We start from the raw sequence: 26,747 nt of genomic DNA, 5'->3' as shown, positions 1-26,747 counted from the left end.
TGCCTTCTCCCCATACCCTTTGAAGCCCTGGCTAATCAAGTACCTATGTATTTCTGCCTTAAATACACCCAATGACTTGGCCTCCACAGCCACTTATGGAAAAGATTCCACAGGTTTACCACCCTCTGACTAATTTCTCTACATCTCTTTGCTGAATGGAAGTCCTTCAATCCTGAAGTCACGCCCTCTTGTCCTAGACTCCTGTACCATGGGAAATAACTTTGCCATAACTAATCTGTTCAGGCCTTTTAGCATTCGGAATCTTTCAATGAGATCTCCACTCGTTCTCCTGAACTCCAGGGATTACAGCCCAAGAGCTGCCAGACTTACCTCATACAGTAACCCTTTCATTCCTGGAATCATTCTCGTGAATCTTCTCTGAACCCTCTCCAACGTCAGTATATCCTTTCTAAAATAAGGAGCCCAAAACTGCACACAATACTCCAAATGTGGTCTCACGAGTGCATTACAGAGCCTCAACATCACATCCCTGCTCTTATATTCTATACCTCTAGAAATGAATGCCAACATTGCATTTGCCTTCTTCACCACCGATTCAATCTGGAGGTTAACCTTTAGGGTATCTTGCACAAGGACTTCCAAGTCTCTTTGCATCTCTGCAGTTTGAATTCTCTCCCCATCTAAATAATAGTCTGCCCATTTATTTCTTCCACCAAAGTGCATGACCATACACTTTCCAACATTGTATTTAATTTGCCACTTTTTCGTCCATTCCCCTAAACAATTTAAGACTCTCTGTTTCCTCAACACTACCTACTCCTCCATCTATCTTTGTATCGTTGGCAGATTTAGCCACAAATCCATTAATCCCATAGTCCAAACCATTGACGTACATCGTAAAAATCAGTGGTCCCAAGGAACTCCACTGGTAACTGGCAACTAGCCAGAATAGGATCCCTTTATTCCCACTCTCTGTTTTCTGCCAATCATCCAATGCTCCACCCATGCTAGTAAATACCCTGTAATTCCATGGGCTCTTACCTTGCTAAGCAGCCTCATGTGCAGCAATTTGTCAAAGGCCTTCTAAGTACACCACATCCACTGCATCTCCTTTGTCTACCCTGCTTGTAATTTCCTTAATTGCAGTAGGTTTGTCAGGCAGGATTTTCCTTTCAGGAAACCATGCTGGCTTTGGCCTATCTTGTCATGTGCCTCCAGGTACTCCGTAATCTCATCCCTAACAATCGATTCCAACAGCTTCCCAACCACTGATGTCAGGCTAACCGGTCTATAGTTTCCTTTCTGCTGCCTCCTACCCTTCTTAAATAGCGGAGTAACATTTGCAGTTTTCCAGTCAGTGCCAGAATCTATCTGTTCTTGAAAGATCATTGTTAATGCCCCTGCAATCTCTCCAGCTACTTCCTTCAGAACCCGAGAGTGCATTCCATCAGGTCCAGGAGATTTATCCACCCTCAGACCATTAAGCTTCCTGAGCACCTTCTCAGTCGTAATTTTCACTGCACATACTTCACTTCCCTGATACTCTTGAATGTCCGGTTAACCCCCAGGTTTCAATAAGATCACCCTTCATTCTTCTGAACGCCCAGAACTATGAAATGCTCCTGATACGTTAACTCTTTCATTCCTGGGACAATTTTCTATAACATGCTTTAGACCAGGGGTGTCAAACTCATTTTAGGTCACCAGCCGGATTGAGCAAAATGCAGCTTCATGCGGGCCGGATCAGTCGGACGCGTGCGAACGCAGCTTTCATTGCCTCCGTTTTTTCAGCCTGCTCTCATGTGTCTCAGTCTCTGCTATAACTACAAAGTGTTTCACTTTACAAATTCCATTTCTTATGAAGAAGACTGCCGAGCAAGACTGCTGAATAAACACTAAAAACCCTGAAAACCTGGTACCTGAATAAACTCAGCATTAGCCATATCATACGCCATAGGTGCTTCGATTACTGGGGCCAGCTTTAATAGTAATTAGATATTATCTCGCGGGCCAAAGATAATTCCACCGCGGGCCGGATTTGGCCCGCGGGCCTTGAGTTTGACATATATGCTTTAGACCCTCCCCGATGCCAGCACATCCTGTCTTAGATAAAGGGCCCAGAACTGCTCACAATACTCCAAGTGCGTTCACCAACCCCCCAAGCTCGCCCATCTCCCATTTCTTCCTTCCACAACTCCACTCCTCCTTCCCACCACCCTTGCCCTCTCTCTCTCCACAAGTCTCTAGCTGCCACTCTGACCCTCCCCACCACCCCTCTCTCCTTCCTGCTGACTCCCTGCCGGGCTCGCTGGAGCATCACCTCTTGACGTCCCCGTGGATGAGGCTGGGGTTACTGCAGTGCATGAACTGGAGTGCCCGGGCGGCCCCCAGCGCCACCTCGACCCTCTGCAACCACGAGAGCGGAGCTGTGCCATCCTGCAGCGGAGGGAGCAGGAGTGGGAAAGAGAAAGACAGAGGGCATAAGGGACGGAACTCACCCCCGGAGAGGGACCGGGTGCACGAGCGGAGAGTGGGGTCGAGAGGAAGAGAAGTCCGTTACCGGTGACATAATCTCAGCCACTCGGCCCCTCTAGTCTGCCTTGCTGTTCCCTGATCCTCTGTTGCCCTCAGTTCTACTCTCCTGTCTGGCACTTCCCCTACTCAGGGTGGCACTAAGGGTGGGCTCACCGATTCTCACAGGCATGTGTGAGTGTGTCCTGTCTGTTTGTGTGTATCTGTCTGCCTCTGCGTATGGGTGTGTTTGTACGTGTCAGATTCCACCCCACCGACCGATGAATTAAACACCCACTGTGAATTGCCCAGCGAGTGTGGGGCTGAGGGGAGTGTAGGAACAATAAGAACTGGAGTGAGCGTGGGGTTGGTCCCAAAGGGAGGGTGATGTTTGGTATGGAGTCGGTGGGCAAGTTTCTCAGCTTTCTCACTATGCAATGTCTCAACCTCCCACAGGTTACAGAGGCACAGGGGGTGCAGATTCCGGAATCAGGAACAAGAGCAAATTACTGAAAAAACCCAGGGGGTCAGGCAGCATCTGTGGAGGCAGAGGAGTGGTCTACCTTGCAGACTGGGAGCCCGAATCAGAAATCCTCCAGCAGACTATTTTTCCTGTGACACACACACACAGTGTGTTGGAGGAACTCAGCAGGTCAGGCAGCATCTATGGAGAGGAATAAAGTGTTGATGTTTCGGGCCAAGGGTCTTCATCAGGACTGGAAAGAAGAGGGCGGATACTTTAGCTACATATAAGAAACTCTTAGACACAAGAATGATAGAAAAATGGAGTGCTATCTGGGAGATGACTGTGTGGGGGCAGTTTCACTGTGTCTGACCCTGGGAGTGTGTGATGGGACGGTGTGGAGGGAGTTTCACTCTCTATCTGACCCTGGGAGTGTGTGATGGGACCGTGTGGAGGGAGCTTCACTCTGTGTCTCTCCTGTGCTGTCCTTAAGTGTTGATGCTTTGAATTATTCCAAGTTCACACGTGTGTGGATTTCTTAAACATATCTGCAGTGCTTAATGGATTAGATGAGGGAGATCTATAATGGTAAAATCTCTTCTGCCTACATACAGTTCAAATCCCTCCGTTCCTGAATATTTATGTGCCTTTTTAACGCCACTATCTGCCTCCACCACCTCCCCCAGCAGTGCTTTCTCTCTGTCTAATCAGCTTGCCCCACACATCTCCCTTAAACTTTCCCCTCTCTTTCGCCCTAAACGTAAGCTTCTCCAGGATTTGTTCAAAGCTGATGTGCCCAGGCCTCAGCTCTTCTCACATGCAATTCCCCGTAGTCAGTTATTTATTGTTCTGATTCGCAGTGTGTGTACGTGCAGGTGTAAGGAGAAACTCACTTGCCGCAGCAGTACAGGCACGGAGCACCAGAGAAGCAGCGTGCACAGGAGAAACAGAAGTTAAACAGAGATCAGCACAGCTTGGACAAGAGAGAAGACAATTAGAACAACAGTGGTCATAGTGTTGCTGGACTGAGGTCGCAATCAGGGCTGTGCCAGGAGGTTCAAGAACCGAATGGTTGAAGGGTAGTATCTGTTCCTGAACATGGTGGTGTGGGACTTCAGGCTTCCGAATCTCCTGCCCCATGGGAGCTGCCAGGAAATGGTGGGGACCTTTGATGGTGGATTGTTGAAGCAGCGCCCCTCAATTCCTTGATATTTCAAAATGTAATTTTTTTTTTGTTAAATGCCCCTTATCTGTGGAATCCATCAGCATGGAGGGACACAGAGGCCAAGTCATCAGATGCATTTAAAGCTCTCAGTAAGGTGGTTAAGGTTTATGGGGAGAAGGTGGAACACTAATCAGTCTCGACTGAATGGGAGGAATCAGACTCGATGGGCCAAATGGACTCCACTCCTACATTTTACGATCTAGTCTTCATGGAGGAGGGTTCCAGATATTCACCTGTCTCTGTGCCAGAGGAAGTGATCGAAGGTAGAAGGGTGGCGTGGTTCACATAACGCTATCATAGTGTCAGTGACCCAGGTTCAATTGCCACCGCAGTTGGCACGTTCCGCCCGTGACCGCGTGGGTTTCCTCCCACATTCCAAAGACGTACGGGGTTAGGCTTGGCGGGTGGCGGGTCCGCTATGTCGGAACTGGAATGTGTAGCGACACTTGCGGCTTCACCTTCAGACTGTGTTGCTCGTTGACACAAACGACACATTTCATCGTTCGCTTTGAGGTTTGGGTGTGTCAGCGACAAGTAAAGTGGGTGGGAGAGATAGGAAAGGGACTTGCTTTGCTGGCGCATTGTTGGCGCCGGGACGTGTGGCGACACATGTGGGCTGCCCCGCGGCGCAACCTCTGCTGCGTTGGCTGTTAACGCAAACGACGCACCTCACTGTGCGTTTCGCTCTTTGTGTGATGAATAAAGGGATCTGAAGCTGAAACAGGGAGAATCGCAGGTACCTGACACTGAAGGCGTTCTTGTAGTGAGCCGTTTGGCATGTAGGTGTACACCAAGCAGTAGATGTCATCCTCCACGCAGCAGCCGGCCAGGTCCACGATGTTCGGGTGTCGGTACCTGCGGGGGTCCAAGGTGGGAGGTGCGGTTAGTCTCACACAACTGAGCAACACACACAAAATGCTGCAGGGTCTCAGCAGGTCAGGCAGCATCTCTGCAGAGTAATAAGACAGTTGACATTTCAGGTCGAAATCCGTCAGGACTGGAAAGGAAGGGGGGGGAGAAGCCAGAATAAGAGGGTGGGGGCAGGTAATAGGTGAGAGGGAAGGTGGGTGGGTAGGGGAGGGGGAATAGAGTGAAAAGCTGGGAGGTGATAGGTCAAAAGTAAAAAGCTGAAGGTGGAGAAATCTGATAGGAGAGGAGAGTAGACATGGGAAAGAGAGGAGGAGAAAAGGGCAGACGAGAAGGGCTAAAAGGGGAGCCAGAGTGGGGAATGGAAAGACAGAGAAGTGGGGAGGGGGAGAAATCAATATTCATGCCATCAGGTTGAAGACTACCCAGAGGGAATATGAGGTGCTGTTCCCCCAACCTGAGAGTGACTTCATCATGGCAGTACAGGAGGCCATGGATCGACATGTTGGATTGAGAAGTGGAACTAAAATAGTTAACCAACACGAGACCCACATTTTGTAGCAGACAGAGCAAAGCTGCTTGATGAAGTAGTCCCCTGTCTAAGTCAGGTCTCACTGATGTAGAGGAGCACCAGAAGTACCGGATACAGTAGATGACCTTGAACGACTTGCGGGCTTTTTAAAATTTAGAGATCCAGCACAGTAAGAGGCCTTTCTGGCCCATCGAACCCACACTGCCCAATTACACCAATGTGACCTCCTATCACGTACATCTTTGAATCGTGGGAGGAAACGCGCGCGGTCCCATACTCCCAGAACATGGGAGCGTGGCAGTTAGCGTTACGTTACTACAGAGCCAGCGACCCGCTGCTGTCTGTAACGAGTTTGCTCTTTCTTCCCTTGCCTGAACTGGAAGGACTGTCTGGGGCTCTGAATGGTGATGAGGGAGGAGGTGAAGGGGCAGGTTTAGCAGCTGAGGGCTAAATCAAGAAACCAAGGTGTAGCAACCAAGCACTCTGCGGCAGACCATCCGCTGGAGGAGCTCGGAGGGTTGAACAGCAGCCGTGGAGGGCAGAATGCCAGAGCTTCAGGTTGAGAACTTCTGGAGGTGGAGCGAAGTCAAGATGGCTCTAAACAGTGACTCCTTTGCTTGCATCTTTGCAAACAGCTCTATTTCTATCTTTGAGATCTCTTTTTTTCCTTCAAGGTTCTTTTGAAGACCCTGACCTGGAGTTACACTCTGACTTTGGTCCTTTGTGGGAATGGGACCCGTCCCAGGGCCTCACGACCGGCCGCTTTTTGATATCCCAAGTACGCGGCCTGGAAGACTAGCGCGCCTTCAGGGTTCCAGACTTTCAAGGCTCTGGGATGGGCTGATTCTGAGCTGGTGCCCCTGACTGAAGCGTCGTGGGAGAACATGGAACATCAGGAGCAGCGGGTTAGCTGCAGGGGATTGTGTGTCTGGAGAGCTGCACCTTTCTGGTGCCTCTCTGGGCACAGAGCACAGAAAAAGCAACGCAATGGACTTTTAATGTTGTAAATCAGCGAGTTGTTTGTTATGTGTCCCCTCCCGCTGTGAAACAGTGACACCTCTTATTCCTAATTAGGAAGAGAGAGAGAGCCTGTGGTGTGTCGAATACCAGGTGAACGAGTAGTCTTGGGGGTACTGCAAGTCTGTTTCTTTATCGATGCTTTGCTGCACGATTGAGTGCTCGGTGGAGGTTGCTGATGCTTTTTTGCTGGTGGGGTCGTGGCTTTGCTCTGCTTCTGCATGGGGGGCAGCTGTGGGGGGGGCTTTAAGGCTCTAACATTTAACTGTCATTCATTCTTTGGGGCACTCCTCTGTTTTCATTTATGTTTGCAAAGAAAAAGAATATCAGGATGTATATTGTGTACATTTCTCTGACATTAAATGTACCTGTTGAAACCTATCAAACCCGACTCCTCCCTCTGACACTGCTCAACCCGGCGGGTTCCTCTGGTGGGTTCTTTGTTGCAGATTTCTTCTTTCGTAGCAGTTTGTCATCTAAAACTTGGACAAACATGTATAGATACACAGCGGAGAGTATCCTGTCGGCCTGGTATGGGAACACCAATGTCCAGGAACGGGAAATGAGTAGTGGATGCAGCCCAGTCCATCACAGGAAAAGCTCTCTCACGACTGAGCACGTCTACGCGGTGCACTGTCACAGGAAAAAAGCACCTATCATCAAGGTCCCCCATTAACCTGCCTGTTATTTCCTCAAGGAGCTCCAACAGACTTCTCAGGCAAGATCTCCCCTCAAGGAAACCATGCTGACTTCGGCCTATTTCACCGTGTGCCTCCAAGTACCCCATAACCTCATCCTTAATACCGTAATACAAATCCCATTTCCAGAAAAGTTGGGATATTTTCCAAAATGCAATCAAAACAAAAATCTGTGATATGTTAATTCACGTGAACCTTTATTTAACTGACAAAAGTACAAAGAAAAGATTTTCAATAGTTTTACTGACCAACTTAATTGTATTTTATAAATATACACAAATTTAGAATTTGATGGCTGCAACACACTCAACAAAAGTTGGGACAGAGTTAAAATAAGATTGAAAAGTGCACAGAATATTCAAGTACCACCGGTTTGGAAGACTCCACATTAAGCAGGCTAATTGGTAGCAGGTGAGGTATCATGACTGGGTATAAAAGTAGCGTCCATCAAAGGCTCAGTCTTTGCAAGCAAGGATGGGTCGTGGCTCACCCCTTTTGTGCCAAAATTCGTGAGAGAATTGTTAGTCAGTTCAAAAGGAACATTTCCCAACGCGAGATTGCAGAGAATTTAGGTCTTTCAACATCTACAGTACATAATATTGTGAAAAGATTCAGAGAATTCAGAGACATCTCAGTGCGTAAAGGGCAAGGTTGGAAACCACTGTTGAATGCGCGTGATCTTCGAGCCCTCAGGCGGCACTGCCTAAGAAACCGTCATGCTACTGTGACAATTATAGCCACCTGGGCTTGGGAGTACTTCAGAAAACCATTGTCACTTAACACAGTCCATCATTGCATCCAGAAATGCAACTTGGAACTGTATTACGCAAGGAGGAAGCCATACATCAACTCTATGCAGAAACGCCGGCGAGTTCTCTGGGCCTGAGCTCATCTCAGATGGACCGAAATACTGTGGAACCGTGTGCTGTGGTCAGATGAGTCCACATTTCAGCTAGTTTTCAGAAAAAAACGGGCATCGAGTTCTCCGTGCCAAAGATGAAAACGACCATCCTGATTATTATCAGCGAAAGGTGCAAAAGCCAGCATCTGTGATGGTATGGGGGTGCATCAGTGCCCACGGCATGGGTGAGTTGCATGTATGTGAAGGTACCATTGACTCTGAGGCGTATATTAGGATTTTAGAGAGACATATGTTGCCATCAAGGCGACGTCTCTTCCCGGGACGTCCATGCTTATTTCAGTAGGACAATGCCAGACCACATTCTGCACGGGCTACAACAGCGTGGCTTTGTAGACACAGAGTGCGTGTGCTTGACTGGTCTGCTGCCAGTCCAGATCTATCTCCTATGGAAAATGTATGGCGCATCATGAAGAGGAGAATCAGACAACGGAGACCACGGACTGTTGAGCAGCTGAAGTCTTATATCAAGCAAGAATGGACAAAACTTCCAATTGCAAATCTTCTACAATTAGTATCCTCAGTTCCAAAACAATTAAAAAGTGTTATTAAAAGGAAAGGTGATATAACACAATGCCTCTGTCCCAACTTTTGTTGAGTGTGTTGCAGCCATCAAATTCTAAATTTGTGTATATTTACAAAGTACAATAAATTTGGTCAGTAGAGCTATTGAAAATCTTTTCTTTGTACTTTTGTCAGTTAAATAAAGGTTCACGTGAATTAACATATCACAGATTTTTGTTTTTATTGCATTTTGTAAAATATCCCAACTTTTCTGGAAATGGGGTTTGTAGATTCCAACATCCTCCCTGCCACTGAAGTCAGGCTAGCTGGTTTATAATTTCCTTTCTTCTGCCTCCCCCTCTTCTTAAAGAGTGGAGTGACATTTGCAATTTTCCAGTCCCCCAGAACTATTCCAGAATCCAGTGATTCCGAAAGATCATTGCTAATGCCTCTGGAGTCTCGCTGGGGTGCGGTCCATCTTCTCCAGGTGACTTATTTCTTACTCTGGCTCATCTTGTTTCTCAGTCCTGATGGAGGGTCTCGGCCCGAAATGTCGACTATACTGCTTTCCACAGATGCTGCCTGGCTTGCTGAGTTCCTCCAGCATTTTGTGTGTGTTACCTTCAGACCTTTTAGTTTTCCCAAGCGTCCTCTCTCTAGGAATAGCAACAATAATCACTTCTAACCTCTGACACTCTCGTATTCCTGGCATACTGCTGGTGTCTTCCATAGAGAAGACTGACACAAAAATACTTTTAAAGTTCATCCCCCCCCCCCCCCCCAATTACTACCCTTCTAGCATCATTTTCCAGTGGCCTGATATCCACTCTCTGTCATGGTCCCGATTGTTGATTCCCTATCTTGCTCCTAATTTTCTTTGATTATGCCAGGGTCCCGATCGTGTATTTCCCAAATTGCTTCCAATTCTCTTTAACAATGGCACACCTGGTTTCCATCAAAGACTCAGTATAAGAATGCCTATGTCACAACCACTAGTCGCCAGTTCATTGGTCTTTTCTTCTTGTGAGTAAACTATGTTTCTCGATTCCTTAGGTCCAGTTTCAAGGTACCTATGAGATTCTGTTTCTCTGAGTCAAGGCTCTGTGTCAAGATCCCTCCTGCTTGCTGTTCGGCATTTATGCCCGTGTAAATATCCAAACTCAATCTCCGTGCCTGTGTCCTGCACTTGGGTTCGCTCCAGTCGCAACAGACAAACGGGTCACTACGGACCCAGCGGACACGAAGACCCTGCAACAAGTCCTCACCAGCCAGGGCTCCCTACCAGGTCTGCACGATCAACTCCTCCGGGAGGTCATGGAGAACCTCCATTCCCTGTCAGCTAACATAACGAAGATCGGTGACCAGGTGGACTGTTTATCCACAAATCTTACCGCATCCTCTCCTGGAACTCACTCAAACCAGTCCAGACAGTCGGTAGTGGCAACCCCCTCTACGTATCAGCAACGCCCCCACCTGAACTCTACGCTGGGGATTTGGGGAAGTGCCGGGCCTTCCTTCTGCAATGCTCCTTGGTGTTCGATCAGCAGTCATCCACGGACAAGTCAAAGGTGTTGGGGTTGTTGCGGGGAAGTGCCTTAGCGTGGGATAGTCAGCTGGATATCTGCTCTTCATTCCCCATTCAAAAGATCTTTGACCGCCCCGTCTGTGGTAAAGATGCCACTAAGCGTCTACTCACCCTCCATCAGGGCTCCCGTAGTACTCCGTGGGGTTCTGGACGTTAGCGGTCGACTCGGGGTGGAATGATGAGGCGCTCCAAGGGATTTTCCAGAATGGCCTCAGCAACATGGTGAAGGACGAGTTGGCGGCAAGAGATGACACCGACAGCCTGGATACACTGATCTCCCCAGCCACCAGGCTGGACAACCGTCTTCGAGAACGCCATAGGGAAAGATCTGGTTGTCCACCACCATTGGTCACTCCACAGCATTCATTCCCGCCTCCCACAAGAACAAGTCCCTCTCCTCCTTCTGCTCCAAGAGTAGTTCCCAGCCCGGCCATTTCCACCGCCCCGGGAGAGGAACTCATGCAGCTGGGACGGAACTGCCTCTCCCCCACTGAGCGACTCTGGAGATTGAGAACGGGCGAGTGTCTATATCGCAGCCAGTCCGGCCACTTCCGAGCTACCTGTCCCCTTTGACCAAAAGGGAAGGCTCACCAATAGAAAGGGGGACCCTGGTAAGCCCGACAACATTCCGTTCCGTTCCCAGAACCAGGATGCAGATCCCGGCAACTTTATGTTACAACAAACACTCCGGTGCTGAGGGCAATCTTCAGGATGAGGACATAATTTCCCAGGCCAGAATTCCTCAGGAGATGTTGAGTGCCCCTCTGAGGCCCGGGCACTGGACGGCAGACTTCTGGCCCAGGTCACACACTGCACACCACCCCTGTCTCTAATTCTCTCTGGGAACCATCAGGAGCAGGTTCAATTTAACTTAATTTCCTCCCCTCAAGCTCCTATAGTTCTTGGGTATCCCTGGTTGGTCCGCCATAATCCTCACATTGACTGGTCCACTGGGAAATTAGCCAGGTGGAGCCCATTCTGTCACTCCACTTGTCTTCAATCGGCCCTGTCCCCTGTGAAAATAAACACGACCTCGTCTGCTGCTGAGACCCGTGACCTCTCCAAGGTTCCAGCAGAGTAACATGATCTGGGAGAAGTGTTCAGCAAACAAATGGCCCTTTCCCTGCCTCCACACTGCCCTTATGATTGCACAATCGACCTTCTCCCCAGGGCCCCTCTACCCACCAGTCGGCTGTATAACTTGTCCCGACCAGAAAGGGAGGCAATGGAGGCGTTACCCAACCCTCATCCTCCCCTGTTGGTGCAGGTTTCTTCTTTGTGGGGAAGGAGGAGAGCTCACTCATTGATTACCGAGGCCTAAATAGCATAACCATAAAGAACACATATCCACTGCCCCTTCTCAACTCTGCGTTCGAACCACTTCACAGAGTCACCATCTTCTCCAAGTTGGACCTACGAAGTGCCTATCAACTGGTCAGGAGAAGGGAGGGAGATGAGTGGAAAACAGCGTTCAACACCCCTCTTGGTCACTTGGAATAGCTGGCCATGCCATTCGGTCTCACCAGTGCTCCCGCTGTTTTCCAAGCCCTGATAAACAATGTCCTTAGAGATTTCATTAACTGCTTCCTGTCTGTTTATTTGGATGACATTTTAATCTTCTCCAGCAATCTTCAGGAACACACCCACCATGTCTGTCGGGTTCTACAGAAGCTTTGAGAGAACAAACTATTCATAAAAGCAGAGAAGTGTGAATTTCATGTTTCTTCATTTTCTTGGGATACATCATCAAGAGCAGGCAAGTGAAAGCAGATCCTGAAAAGATCCGGGTGGTGGCGGAGTGGCCAACACCTACGACACTTGAGCAGCTCCAGCGATTTCTGGAGTTCACAAACTTTTATCGTCGTTTCATCAGGGATTACAGCCGGGTGGCAGCGCCCCTTACTCGACTCACCTCTCCTAAGACCCCTTTTCACTGGGATCCCGAAGCAGACGCTGCCTTCTCCGAGCTGAAGAGTCGTTTCACCTCTGTTCCCACCCTCGTCCAACCGGACCCCTTTTGTCGATTCATTGTGGAGGTCGATGCCTCCGACTCTGGGGTGGGAGCAGTCCTCTCCCAACATTCAGGCCCTGACCAAAAACTTCATCCCGGTGCCTTCTTTTCCTGCCGGCTGTCCCCTGCCGAACGAAATTACAACGTAGGGAAACAGGAGTTACTAGCCGTCAAACTTGCTTTGGAGGAGTGGAGGCACTGGCTGGAGGGAGTGGAACATCCATTTATCGTCTGGACCGATCACAAGAACCTCGCATACATCCAAACTGCCAAACACCTGAATTCCTGCCAGGCCTGTTGGGCAGTATTTTTTGGTCGGTTCAGATTTACACTCACCTATCGTCCGGGGTCCAAGCCCAATGGCATCTCCCATCATTACATTTCCGAGGAGGACCTTCCCAACCCCAAGACCATCCTTCTGCCATCCTGTGTAGTGGCCGCCATCACCTGGGAGATCAAGGCCATTGTCAAAGAGGCTCAACGAACTCAGCCAGACCCAGGCAATGGACCTTCCAAACGCCTCTTTGTGTCTGACTCCGTTCGATCTCAGGTTCTCCAGTGGGGGCATATGTCTCGTTTCGCCTGCCATCCTGGGATCGATTGGACTCTGTCCCTGCTGAAGAGACATTTCAGGTGGCCCTCTGTGGACACTGACACCTGTTCCTTTGTCTCTGCCTGTGGAAAAGCCTCCCACCGACCACCTGTAAGGTTGCTTCGTCCCCTACCTGTCCCTAGCCGTCCTTGGTCTCACGTTGCATTGGATTTCATCACAGTACTACCCCCTACACATGGGAACACTGCCGTACTCACCGTGGTGGACCACTTCTCCAAAGCCATGCACTTCATAGCCATTCCCAAACTCCCTACAGTTCGGGGAACAGCCGACCTTCTCGTCCACCACGTCTTCCGCCTTCACGGGATTCCCTCTGACGTTATTTCTGACCGGGGCCCCCAATTCGCCTCTCAAGTCTGGAGATCTTTTTGTCAAGCCCTTGGTGCCTCAGTAAGCCTGTCGTCCCGCTTTCATCCGCAGGTGAATGGTCGAACAGAACGGGCTAACCAGGATTTGGAAGCAGCACTGAGCTGTGTAACCGCCAACAACCCGTCTGCCTGGAGCAGCCATCTCGCTTGGGTAGAGTACACCCACAACTCCCTGGTCAGCACCACCTTTGAATGCTCCCTCGGTCACCAACCCCCCCGTTCTCCGCTCATGAAGATGACATTGCTTCGCCTTCTGTTCAGGCCCATCTCCGCCGGTATCGCAAGATCTGGAAAGACACATACGCGGCCCTGCTCCGCTCAGCCAACAGCAACCAGAGGACTGCCGATCGCCATCGGATTCCTGCACCTGATTATCAGCCTGGGCAAAAGATTTGTCTCTCTTCTAAAGACATCCCCCCTCAAGAACGAGCCCAAGAAACTCCACCCCCCCCCCCCCCCGTTTCCTGGGACCATTCCAGATTGAGAGCATTATCAATCCCTCAGTGGTTCGACTCAAACTACTCATATCTATGCACATTCATCCTACATTCCACATTTACCAATTGAAGCTGGGATCTGTCAGCCCTTTATGCCCTCCTACCGAACCACCTCCACCCACCTGGGTCTCTGACGACCACCCACCCAGCGCATACACTGTCCGGCAGTTATTGGATGTGCGCTGCCGAGGCAGGGCCCCCCAGTACCTGGTCGATTGGGAAGGATACGGCCTGGAGGAACGCTCCTGGATTTCCCGCTCCTTCATCTTGGACCCTTCCCTCCTCCGTGATTTCCATCGGGACCATCCGGACAAACCCGGTGGGTCACCTGGAAGCTCCATTGGGGGGGGGGTCACAGTCCCAATCATTAATTCCCTATCTTGCTCCTAATTTTCTTTGATTACGCCATGGTCCCAATTGTTAATTTCCCAAATTGCTTCCAATTCTCTTTAATGATGGTACAGCTGGTTTCCATCAAAGACTCGGTATAAGAACACCTATATCACAACCACTAGATGCAAGGACGTTGGTCTTTTTCCTGTGAGTAAACTATGTTTCCTGATTGCTTAGAACCATTTGTTCTAAGTTTAGCTCCAGTTTCAAGGTACCAATGAGATTCTGTTTCTCTGAGTCAAGGCTCTGTGTCAAGATCCCTCCTGCTTGCTGTTCGGCATTTATGCCCGTGTGAACATCCTAACTCAATCTCCGTGCCTGTGTCCTGCACTTGGGTTTGCTCCAGTTGCTCATTTCAACACTCTCACCTCTCTTTTATTCTCTACATATTCGTTAAAACTTTTGGCATTCTCTTTGATATTACTGGCTAGCTAGCCTTCATACTTCATGTTTTCTCTCATGATTTTTTTTAAGTTGCCTTCTGTTGTTTTTCAAAATTTTCCCAATCCTCTAACTTCCCGCTAATTTTTGCTCTATTATATTCCCTCCATTTTGCTTTTTGTGTCTTTGACCCTATGGAATCCTGGAGGAAACTGGAGCACTTGGAGGAAAACATTCGGCCACGGGGTGAACGTACAGAGTTATTACAGAGCGTGCCAGGAATTGAACTCTGATCACTGATTTCTGGTGCTGCTGGATGTTTCATTACCATCCTGTCCTCTCCACAACGCTTTGCAAATCAACCAAGATTAACACTACTTACTGATAAAGCTTCTCCAGCTCAGTGTAAAAGCTCTCCCTCACCGTCTTCCAGTCCAAATCAGCATCCTGAATTGAAAAGAGAACATATACTCAGTGGCCACTATATTAGGTGCATCCACTCGTTAAAGCAAATATCTAATCAGCCAATCATGTGGCAGCAACTCAGTTCATAACAGCGTGCAGACATGGTCAAGAGGTTCAGTTGCTGTTCAGATCAAACACCAGAATGGGGAAGAAATGTGACTTTAACTGTGGAATGATTGTTGATGGTTCGAGTATCTCAGAAACTGCTGACTTTCTGGGGTTTTCACGCACAACCGTCTCTAGAGTTTACAAAGAATGGTGCGAGAAACAAAAGAACAAATAGTGAGCAGCAGTTCTGTGGGCCGATATGCCTTGGTAAAGGAGAACGTCCAGACGGGAAAGTGACGATAACTGAAATAACCACACGTTGCAACAGTGGTGTGCAGAAGAGCTTCTCTGAACGCACAGCACATCCAACCTCGAAGTGGATGGGCTACAGCAGCAGAAGACCATGAACACACACACTCAGTGGCACCTACTAAAGTGCTTACTGAGTGTAATTGATTAACAGACTTCTGCGCTGTGTAAGATCAGCTGATGTTAACCGGGCTGCTATCTCATAAACACAAGAGATTTTGCAGATGCTGGAAATCCACAGCAAAGCAACGCAACACACACACACACACACACACACACACACACACACACACACACACACACACACACACACACACACACACACACACACACACACACACACACACACACACACAGGCAGCATCTATGGAAGGGAATAAACATTCGACGTTTCATTTTGTTGGCACACTTGCGGGCTTTCCCCAGCACGCCCTCTGCTGTGCTGGTTGTTAATGTAAATGACACATCCCATCATATGTTTTGACATCACATGAATATGAACTTCAATCTTGAATCTTTCAGGCCAAGACCTTCATCAGAACAGGAGGGAAGGGGGAAGAAGGCAGAATAACGAAGGTGGGAGGGCAGCGGATGGAGTACATTCTGGGAGGTAATAGGTGAGACCAGGTGAGTGGGAAGGTGGGAAGGTGGGCGGGTGGGGGGGGGGTACAAAGTAAAAAACTGGGAGGGGATAGGTAGAAGAGGTGAAGGGCTGAAGAAAGAGGAATCTGAGAGTAGACCATTGGAGAAAGAGAAGGAGGAGAGGCACCGGGGGAGGCGATGAGCAGGTGGGAAGATGAGAAGGGGTAAGAGGGGGTCCAAAATGCAGAATGGAAGACGAGAGAAGGGGGAGGGGGCAAATAGATGTTTGTATCTTCGGGTTGGAGGCTACATTATCTCAGCACCTTTGTCCTAATAGTAAATAAAAGGCAGTGGTGTTGGGAATACAGCCCTTTGGCCCATTGAGTCTGTGCTGACCACCAACTAACCATTTGTACGGACTATCCAAACACTTACCACCAGGCTCAAGGACAACTTCTATCGCACTGTTATCAGGCTCTTGAACGGGCCTCGTGTACAATAAGTTAGACTCTCTTATTCTACTCACCCCTAGATTCTACCCCTCAACTGCACGTTGGGGGGAATTTATACCAGCCTATGACTGACCCCGCATGTTCCTGGGACTTGGGAGTAAACCAGAGCACCCGGGGTAGGGTACGGACCCACAGGGAACACATTCAGACTCTGCACACACAGAAAGTGCTGGAGGTTAGGATCAAACCCGGGTCACTGGCTCTACCTGCTTCGCCACTGTGCTGCTCGAGTGGAAGATGCAGGATGGAGACGATCATAGGGAATGAGTTGCCAGAGGAAGTGGTTACAGCAAGTGCAATACTATCATTTAAGAAGCACTTGCAAAGAACAGTACAGGCCCTTCGGCCCACATAGTTGAGCTGGCTCTTTAACCTATTCCAAGATCAATCTAACACTTCTCTCTATTTTTGGGTCATCCATAAGAGTCTCTTAAGTGTCCCTTAGTGTCACTGCCTCTTTGCGCGTTCCTTTCAAGTTTATTGTCATTCAACCATCTACATGTATACAGGCAAACAAAACAACATTCTTCCAGACCCAAGGTGTACAACACAGTACAAATATCTCAAACACAACAGTGGATTCCAGTTAATTGGGCCACATCGGGACCAGGACATTTTGGCCTAATTAAGTGGCTTCTCCAATGAGCCAAAATTTCATGGAAATAGTTAAAAAGGAATTTTAAAAAAAGACAAACTACCATTTAACTGAGTAACAAATTACGTATTTAAATGAAATACAGAGCAATTCAGAACATTACGAGGATTTTGAGGACGTAACCAGGAAGTTAGACAAGGGAGATCCAGTGGATGTAGTGTACCTCGATTTTCAGAAGGCATTTGATAAGGTCCCACATAGGAGATTGGTGGGTAAAATCAAAGCTCATGGCATTGGGGGGAAGACATTGACATGGATAGAAAACTGGAGCAAAGGGTAACGGTGAATGGGTGTTTCTCGGAATGGCAGGCGGTGACTAGTGGAGTGCCACAGGGCCACAGGGTATTGGGACCACAGCTGTTTACGATTTACATAAACGATTTAGATGAAGGCATTGAGAATAACATCAGCAAGTTTGCTGATGATACTAAGCTGGGTGGCAGTGTGACATGTGATGAGGATGTTAGGAGAATACAGGGTGACTTGGATAGGCTGAGTGAGTGGGCAGATACTTGGCAGATGACGTTTAATGTGAATAAGTGTGAGGTTATCCACTTTGGGAGGAAGAACAGGAAGGCAGATTATTATCTGAACGGTGTCGAGTTAGGTAAGGGAGAAATACAAAGAGATCTAGGAATACTTGTTCATCAGTCACTGAAGGTGAATGAGCAAGTGCAGCAGGCAGTAAAGAAGGCTAATGGAATGTTTTTGCATTTGTACAGGGCCCTGGTGAGACCACACCTGGAGTATTGTGTACAGTTTTGGTCTCCAGGGTTAAGGAAGGACATCCTGACTGAAGAGGAAGTGCAGCGTAGATTCACGAGGTTAATTCCTGGGATGTCCGGACTGTCTTACGCAGAGAGGTTAGAGAGACTGGGCCTGTACACGCTGGAATTAAGGAGATTGCGAGGGGATCTGATTGCAACATATAAGATTATTAAGGGATTGGACAAGATAGAGGCAGGAAATATGTTCCAGATGCTGGGAGAGTCCAGTACCAGAGGGCATGGTTTGAGATTAAGGGGTAGGTCATTTAGGACAGAGTTAAGGAAAAACTTCTTCTCCCAGAGAGTTGTGGGAGTCTAGAATGCACTGCCTCGGAAGGCAGTGGAGGCCAATTCTCTAGATGCTTTCAAGATAGGTATCTTATGGATAGGGGAATCAAGGGATATGAGGACAAGGCAGGAACCGAGTATTGATAGTAGATGATTAGCCGTGATCTCAGAATGGCGGTGCAGGCTCGAAGGGCCGAATGGTCTACTTCTGCACCTATTGTCTATTACAGTACTATAAAAATGGGCATTAGCTCCCAATAGTTTTCAACAGAAGAATTCATCCAGTGTACATTGTTGTCTCCTTTCGACTGACAGTAAATGAACAAGAACACTTATTACAGATAATGGACTGCTTTCACACAACACCTCCAATGATTGTATCCTTTTCAATTTCACTGTAATAATCGAGATGCCTGTTGATACCTTCAAATTCTTTTTAGTTCCTAACTTTTTAAAGCAGTGAAACCGTTTGATTTCACTCCCGGCTGTTTTCGGCATCTCCAAGCCTGAATGCCACAAACTGCAGTGAGCAAACAGTTCAGAATTGACTTACTGCTTATCTCTCGCCAACTCTCAGTGACAAAAACTAACACACACACAATTTATGCTATTTTAAAAGTGTTCGATCCAAGCACAGCGTGGTGTCTAATGGCCACACAAGTCAACAAAAGTCTCCTGTCCCAATTAAGCAGCAATTAAACTGAGGGAATCCTGGCTATTTTCTCAATTCGTTTTTATTATTTTAAGAGTTTTCCCAAATAACTAGAACCTACTATCTTCATAATCATTGTTATGTGCTGTGTCGTGTGACATTGGCGATCAGAGTCTCTGACCATGATTGTTCTTGGCAAACTTTTCTAAAGAAGTGGTTTGCTGTTGCCTTCTTCTGGGCAGAGTCTTTACAAGACGGGTGACCCCAGCCATTACCAATCTCTTCAGAGATTGTCTGCCTGGCGTCAGTGGTGACATGACCAGGAGTTGTGATGTACACCAGCAGCTCATACGATCATCCATCACCCCCTCCCATGGCTTCACGTGACCCTAATCAAGGTGGGGGGGGGGGCGAAGCAGGTGCCACACCTTGCCCAAGGGCGACCTGCAGGCTAGCAGAGGGAAGGAGCACCTTACACCTCCTTTAGTGGAGATGCATCCCCACTCAGCCACCCCAAATTATTCCACTATACTACCACAAATAAGTAATAAAATATATTGAAAATTAACATTTACGACACGAGTTAAAAAGTAAAGAGTGCAACACTACTGGTGGTTTGCACTTGAGACCTGGGTGTGGCAGGGAGTTCCGTGGCCCCGCGGCCTGGCGGAAGAAGTTGTTTCCCATCCTAAGTCTTTGTCCTCAAGCTAAGGTACTTCCTGCTTGGAAGTAATGGTAGGAGGTCAAAGAGATTGTGGGACATTAACTGAGAGACCCACTTACCACTCTCTGTGGAAGTACTCAAGTTCATGTAACTAAACTGAAGGTCATCTCCCACAGTAAGCGAGGGACATATCCAACACCCCCAGAGCTGACTTCATCAGAGGAGGCACGTCTCCTCGCTGCTTACCTCTTTCAGCCTTTTGACCGCGTACTGGGTGTGCCGCATCAGTGCCCGGTAAACGCAGCCAAAGCCCCCTTCACCGATCTTCTGGTTTTTCGCGAAATTGCACGTGCCTTCTCTGAGCTCACTCAGTGGCCAGTAGAACACTTTCTTCGTAACGGAGGGTAGGGTCACTGGACGAGACACTGGAGGGTCCTAAGACAGCAGGAAGAAAACATTTATAACAGAATATAGAAGATAGGACATTGCAGAGGAGCACGGGCCCTTTGTAGTGCTGACCTTATAGTCTACTCCATATTCAACTCCTCCCTCCTACACAGCCCATTGTCCTTACAGACATATGCCCATCTGGGCAAAATGCTGGACAGCTCAGGCAGCATCTACAGAGAGGAGTAAGCAGCTATGTTCCCTCTAAGTGTGCGCGCACACGTTCTTCAACCAGCGCACAAAGGAAATTAATATGTGCACAAAAGGTTAGTTACCTAAAATAATACAGTAATTAATAATTACACTTATTGAAAATAATCTTTTAGCTAAATGTTTCTTTTAACTAGTTAGTCCGGTTTCCAAACACCACAATGCATGTCAGTAATTTACATCACCTCACCTTTCCTGTTTCGGTTTGTATAGCTGAATCACGGCATTCCAATATCATGATTTTCTAACTGAAAATACTGTAATAGTTAGACAGTTTAATGATTTCAAATTTTCCGTGCAAGCAAAGATTAAATCCAAACTGATTTCAAATTTTGCTCAGATGGTGGCATTTGTACTTCAAAATTAACAGTTTTGCGACCTTGCACAGTTGATGGACATTGTCTAGTGCGGACTGTGAGCGAGGTTTTAGCCTAATGAATCTACTCTAAAACAAGCTAAGAAACCATTTAGGTGAATGTCATTTGGATATGTTAATGAGAATCAAAAGCTATCAACTGGATGGAAGCTTACGAAGAATGGGTAAATGCCAAAGACAGGAGAGAGAAAAAATAACTGAATGACTTAAATACGTATGCTATTTTGTTGTTATTCTGTGCAGTTTTATGTCAAATATTTTGTAAACCTACATAAACTGTGCCATGTGTGCATTCAGTGCACACATACTTTTGTCACAGGAAAAAAAATTTGCACAACATAAGATTTTTGCGCACACTGACTACTAAAAATTAGATGGGAACAGCGGTAAGCAGTCGACATTCCAGTCTGATGAAGGGTCTCAGTCCAAAACATCAACTGGGGAAAGAGGGGGGAAAGGGGAATGGGAGAAGGGTGTGCGTGGGAGATGGGGGTTATCACGAGTTCATGCAATTTAACAGTTGATAAGTCAAGTACACGCTCTCAACTTTCTCTACAGATCAATGGAAAACAGGTCGTGCAACGATACAGCGCCGGCCGGAACCAAATGGTGAAATAGAGTTAACCAGTGAACCTGCCGACCCCAAGGATACCTCTTGAGGTGTTCAGTGATCTCAGCTTCGTATGTGCAGTCAAGAACCATCTTTGGGGATTATGAGACCTTACTTGACTGGTCAATCACTCCAACTGAAATAGTATATAGGGAGCTTGCCGAACACCAGCTCTGCCCCAACCAACATTCAGATTCCAATCTGAATCCTTGTCAACGTAATTTCCGCTGTTGTGATCGTCCTCATCTTCACCTCGCTGTTCCTTTGTGTGCCGCTACCATCATTCCATCCATGTCAACTCGCTGCTGTTGTTAACATCTGATAGGCATTCCCAGTTTGTGTAAACTTTTTATTTTAATTTAGCCCCATTAACGATGGATAAATACGAATGTGTCTGAAGGTGGTGAAGCCTCGAATTCTAATCCTGCTAAGATACAGAAACTACAGAAAGTGTGTGAATACAATGTTACATACCTGGTCTTATTCCATTTCTGTCAGATCAGCGACGACTCATGTGTAATACTTATTTGTAATACTGTACTGTCTAATGAAGCATAAAACCATTAAGACTGCAGGAACACTTCAGTAAAAGACACCTGGAAAAAGCTACTTCTGGTATTACTCGGTAACAGAAGATGAAAGAAGCATTGGAAAAGCATTGCACACTTGAGTCATTTGCCAAGAAAGCTAAAAATGACCATGCTAGAGGTCTCATTGCTTCTTATAACATTTCCAAAATGACAGCAAGGTGTGGAAAATCTCATACATTTGGTGAAAGATTAATAACGCTGCTGTATCAGAAGTGCTCACCACTATTCTCAAAATGATCCCAGTATTTGAAAATCAATTCCTCTGAGTAATAACTCTCCAGCTCAACATTTTGATGAAATGAGTGAAGACATTGAGTATCAACTGGGCACAGAGCTACAAAAGACAGAACTTGGGATACAACTGGATCATGAACTGTGCGAGACGACGAGATATTGCTAATAGCATATGTACAGTTTATCAAAACTGGAAAAGTTTATGAAGAGATTCTCTTCTTTAAAAAGTTAAAAACAAATATAAATTGAGAATCAATCTATGATGATCTCAAAATGTATATTGAGGATAAAAGTATCCCGGTTAGGAACATGATTTCTTGTGCAACAGTTAGAACTCCATATATGACAGGTTGCAATGCTGGTTTAGTAGCATTAATGAAAAAAGAAATTCCAAGTTTGTTTGCAATCCATTGTGTAATTCATCGTCAACACCTCGCAGCAAAAAACCTCAGCCAGTGACTTTTTTCAAGCATGACTCTTGCAATATCTGCTAGTAACAAAATTAAAGCTTATCCATTAAATGATAGAATGTTTTGCCAGTTATGCCAAGATAATGATGAAGAGTTTAAATGCTTGCTTCTTCACACTGAAGAGCATTGGCTGTCAAAAGGCTGCACTTTAAAATGCTTCTTTGATCTTTCTGACACTGCGGTTGAATTTTTCCTCAAAGTCGACAAGAGCTTGGAAAACAAGATTGAACTTTTACGTGGAGATGTGGCATACCCAGCCAATCTGTATGACAAAATTAACATTCTAAATATGAAACTGCAGGGTGAGAATTTCTACTTAATCCAGGCAAAAAGTGCAGTGTCCACTTTTATCGGAAAATTGGAAATGTATAAGCAAAACATTGGGAGAAGGATGTTCTCACAGTTTTCCTGCATGGAAAGTATGGCAATCTCATTCATAGACGGTGATTTGCAAGAGTACTGCTTACACCTGCAGTCACTGAAGAAGGACTTTCAGCATCGATTCAAGGATCTGAACAAACTGGAAATTCTGGACTGGGTAATTAATGCATTTCTTTGCAAGATGGAAGAACAGAAAGAAAATTTGCAAGAAGAAGTAATTGAAATTCAGCATGATGAAAAAGCAAACATGCTTTTCAGAAATGGTTTGTAGCTACATGGTCATATGAAGTTTCCTGGTCTTTGGAGAAGAATCAAACTGCTCTTCCATCCTCCTACTTTGTTGAAAGAGGTACAGTGAACGACATACTCACAAAAAATCAGAAACTGCTCGGACACGTGGGGGCTTTAGGCTTTTGCTGTCATAACTAGAATCAGACATTTCAACTCTTGCGAAAAAGCATCAAGCTCAAGGATTACAAGGGTATTGGAGCAGTTCTACAGCGCACAAGTACAGTATAAGCTAGGTTTAAAGATAAATAAAAATTTAAAGCAGAATTATTTTTTTCATGTTAGTGGACAGTACACAAGTTTTTACATTATGGGGTGCCAGAAAATATATTGTGCCTCCCCCTCCCCTCTACTTCTATTCCCCACTATGGCCTCCTACCTCCCTCTCACCTGCCTATCACCTCTCCCTGGTGCAGCTGCTCCTTTCCTTTCCCCTATGGTCCGTTCTCCTCTCCTGGCAGATTCCTTCCTCTTCCCCACCCACCTGGCTTCACCTGTCACCTTCCAGCTATCCGCCTTCACCCCCACCCCTCATCTTTTTGTTCTGGTGTCTTCCCCCTTCCTTTTCAGTCCTCATGAAGGGTCTCGACCCGACATTTCCATGGATGCTTCTGACCTCCTGAGTTGCTCCAGCATTTACAAGCTTTCTCGAGTTTATAGTACTACGTGCTAAATGCGCCTTATGCTGTGTATGACTGTCACTACTGTGTTTTGTACCTTGGTCCCGGGGGAAGGCGGTTTCATTTGGCTGATTTCATGGGTATTCATGTGTGGTTGAATGAAAATTAAACTTGAAATTGACCTTGACTTGAACGAACCACTCACTACTAAACCGCAATTTAATTTGAAACTGCCTTGATTATCGTACAGGGTTTTGCTGGTGAACAAATAATTGTAAAAAAAGAAAGAGGCTGGAACCTGGAATTGTTTGGAAATGATATACTCTGTGGCTGGAACCTGGAATTACCTTGCCGAGGTCCGTAAACAAGCTGTCCGGAGGACTGGGTGGTCGTGGAAGTTTGTCCTTAGGTGCCACATCGGAAGGAACTGAAAGGCAATCATGAGAAGACTCAGTGTCAGTGGCTCCATCATCTGAGACTCGCCGCAATCAACACAGGGTGTCGGGAAAAGGCCCTTTGGCCCGCACAGCCCACGCAATCCTACGTTATTTTTTATTCTGCTGACAATTGAGCAGTTGTGGACCCCTAATCGAAGAAAGGCTTTGCTGGTATTGCAGAAGGTCCAGAGGAGGTTCATGAGAATGATCCCATAAATAAAATAGTTAACATCCGAGGAGTATTCGATGGCTCTGAGTCTGTACTTACTGGAGTTTAGAACAACGGGGGGGGGGGGGGGGGGGGATTCATTGAAATCTATCAAAAGGCCCAGATAGAGTGGCTATGGAGATGATGTTTCCTACAGTGGGGGAGTCTAGGACCTGAGGGCACAGCCTCAGAATACAAGGATGCCCCTTTACAGCAGAGATAAGGAGAAATTTCTTGAGCCAGAAGAATTCATTGCTACAGACAGCTGTAGAGGCCAAGTCATTGGGTATATTTAAAGCAGGAGGCTGATAGGTTCTTGATCAGTAAGGGTGTCGAAGGGTACGGGGGCAAGGTAGGAGAATTGGGTTGAGAAGGATAATAAATCAGCCAGAATAGAAATGGAATGGTGGCATGGACTTGATGAGACGAATGGCCTATTTCTGCTGCCAAGCCTAGTGGTCTAACTCTAATCCAACAACACCAGCACCTTGCCCAGCCCCACACCAGGGACACATTGCCAGCCATCTGCACATGCTCAGTTTGCACAAATCCTCACTTCATCCATTTAATCTCCATCAAGAACACATGGCATCCTAACACTGTCGACACCCTGACCCGACAGCCTCATCCTCCCCACATTCCCACCTCCCTGTCCCGAACCCCTCCTCTCCCCACATTCCCACCTCCCTGTCCCGAACCCCTCCTCTCCCCACATTCCCACCTCCCTGTCCCGAACCCCTCCTCTCCCCACATTCCCACCTCCCTGTCCCGAACCCCCCTCCTCTCCCCACATTCCCACCTCCCTGTCCCGAACCCCTCCTCTCCCCACATTCCCACCTCCCTGTCCCGAACCCCTCCTCTCCCCACATTCCCACCTCCCTGTCCCGAACCCCTCTTCTCCCCACATTCCCACCTCCCTGTCCCGAACCCCTCCTCTCCCCACATTCCCACCTCCCTGTCCCGAACCCCCTCCTCTCCCCACATTCTCACCTCCCTGTCCCGAACCCCTCCTCTCCCCACATTCTCACCTCCCTGTCCCGAACCCATCCTCTCCCCACATTCCCACCTCCCTGACCCAAACCCCTCCTCTCCCCACATTCCCACCTCCCTGTCCCGAACCCCTCCTCTCCCCACATTCCCACCTCCCTGTCCCGAACCCCTCCTCTCCCCACATTCCCACCTCCCTGTCCCGAACCCCTCCTCTCCCCACATTCCCACCTCCCTGTCCCGAACCCCTCCTCACCCCTATCTCTCACACACAAACACACACACAGACACAGACACACACACACACACACACACACACACACACAGACACACACACACACACTCACTCACACAGACACAGACACACACACACACACACACACACACACAAACACACAGACACACACACACACACACACACACAGTGTAGGAGACTGGGATCAAACCTCGGTTTCTAACACCATCAGGCAACAGCCCTCCTAACTGTGGTACTGTGAATCCCCCCCCACCCCATGCTTGACGCTGCCCCGATGCCAGTACCTGACAGAGAACCTGCCCCTCTGGCTCACCACCCCACCCCAGCAGCATGCTCTACCCACTTACCGGGAGAATCGATGGTCGCCGTCTCCTTCTCACTCAGCTTGCCGCTGAAGCTCTTCTCGGAGCCCGACCTGCTGGAGGGCGGGGGTGACCGAAGGCGGGGGCTGGGCGGCGGGCGGGGGCAGATCCATCCATTGTACCATGTTGGGGCAGTGGTGGACGGGGGACAGGTCTCCCTGGAACACAGGAACGGCATGTCGTCAGTCAGTGAAAGCAGGCACTTGTGTTCACAGTGGCACGGTCCTTCAGAAAGCATCGCTGTCACAGGTCATTTCCAAATGTTTGCCACTGTTTTAACGTCGATAGCATGGCCGAGCTGGCAGGCCTTTCAATATTCAACAGGTTTCAATGAGATTCCCCTTGTTCTGCTAAACTCCAGCAAGTTCAGGTCCAGAGCCATCAAACACTCTCATACAACAAGCCTCTAATGCATATATGTCAAACTCAAGGCCCGCAGGCCAAATCCGGCCCGCGGTGGAATTATCTTTGGCCCGCGAGATAATATCTAATTACTATTAAAGCTGGTCCCAGTAATCGAAGCGCCTATGGCGTATGATATGGCTAATGCTGAGTTTATTCAGGTACCAGGTTTTCAGGGTTTTTAGTGTTTATTCGGCAGTCTTCTTCATAAGAAACGGAATTTGTAAAGTGAAACACTTTGTAGTTATAGCAGAGACTGAGACACATGAGAGCAGGCTGAAAAAACGGAGGCAACGAAAGCTGCGTCCGACTGATCCGGCCCGCATGAAGCTGCATTTTGCTCAATCCGGCCCGTGACCTAAAATGAGTTTGACACCCCTGC

General features: G+C 47.7%; 1 protein-coding gene across 1 annotated transcript in view; it reads right to left on the bottom strand.

The window, feature by feature from the left end:
• The window catches only part of irak1 (interleukin-1 receptor-associated kinase 1), a 120,936-nt gene that overhangs the window by 35,510 nt on the left and 58,679 nt on the right, over nucleotides 1-26,747 (bottom strand). The window contains exons 4-9 of the mRNA XM_073027902.1: nucleotides 25,949-26,121; nucleotides 24,061-24,140; nucleotides 19,734-19,922; nucleotides 14,928-14,992; nucleotides 4,901-5,015; nucleotides 2,282-2,397 (exon numbers count right to left, since the gene is read on the bottom strand). Of these exons, the coding sequence (XP_072884003.1) occupies nucleotides 2,282-2,397; nucleotides 4,901-5,015; nucleotides 14,928-14,992; nucleotides 19,734-19,922; nucleotides 24,061-24,140; nucleotides 25,949-26,121 (738 nt within the window). The remainder of the gene's footprint in view (nucleotides 1-2,281; nucleotides 2,398-4,900; nucleotides 5,016-14,927; nucleotides 14,993-19,733; nucleotides 19,923-24,060; nucleotides 24,141-25,948; nucleotides 26,122-26,747) is intronic.

Source organism: Hemitrygon akajei, chromosome 24 (genome assembly GCF_048418815.1).
Source record: "Hemitrygon akajei chromosome 24, sHemAka1.3, whole genome shotgun sequence".
Taxonomy (NCBI): Eukaryota; Metazoa; Chordata; class Chondrichthyes; order Myliobatiformes; family Dasyatidae; genus Hemitrygon; species Hemitrygon akajei.
Note: the sequence above shows the minus strand (reverse complement) of the source record. Positions and strands in the feature narration are given on the sequence as shown.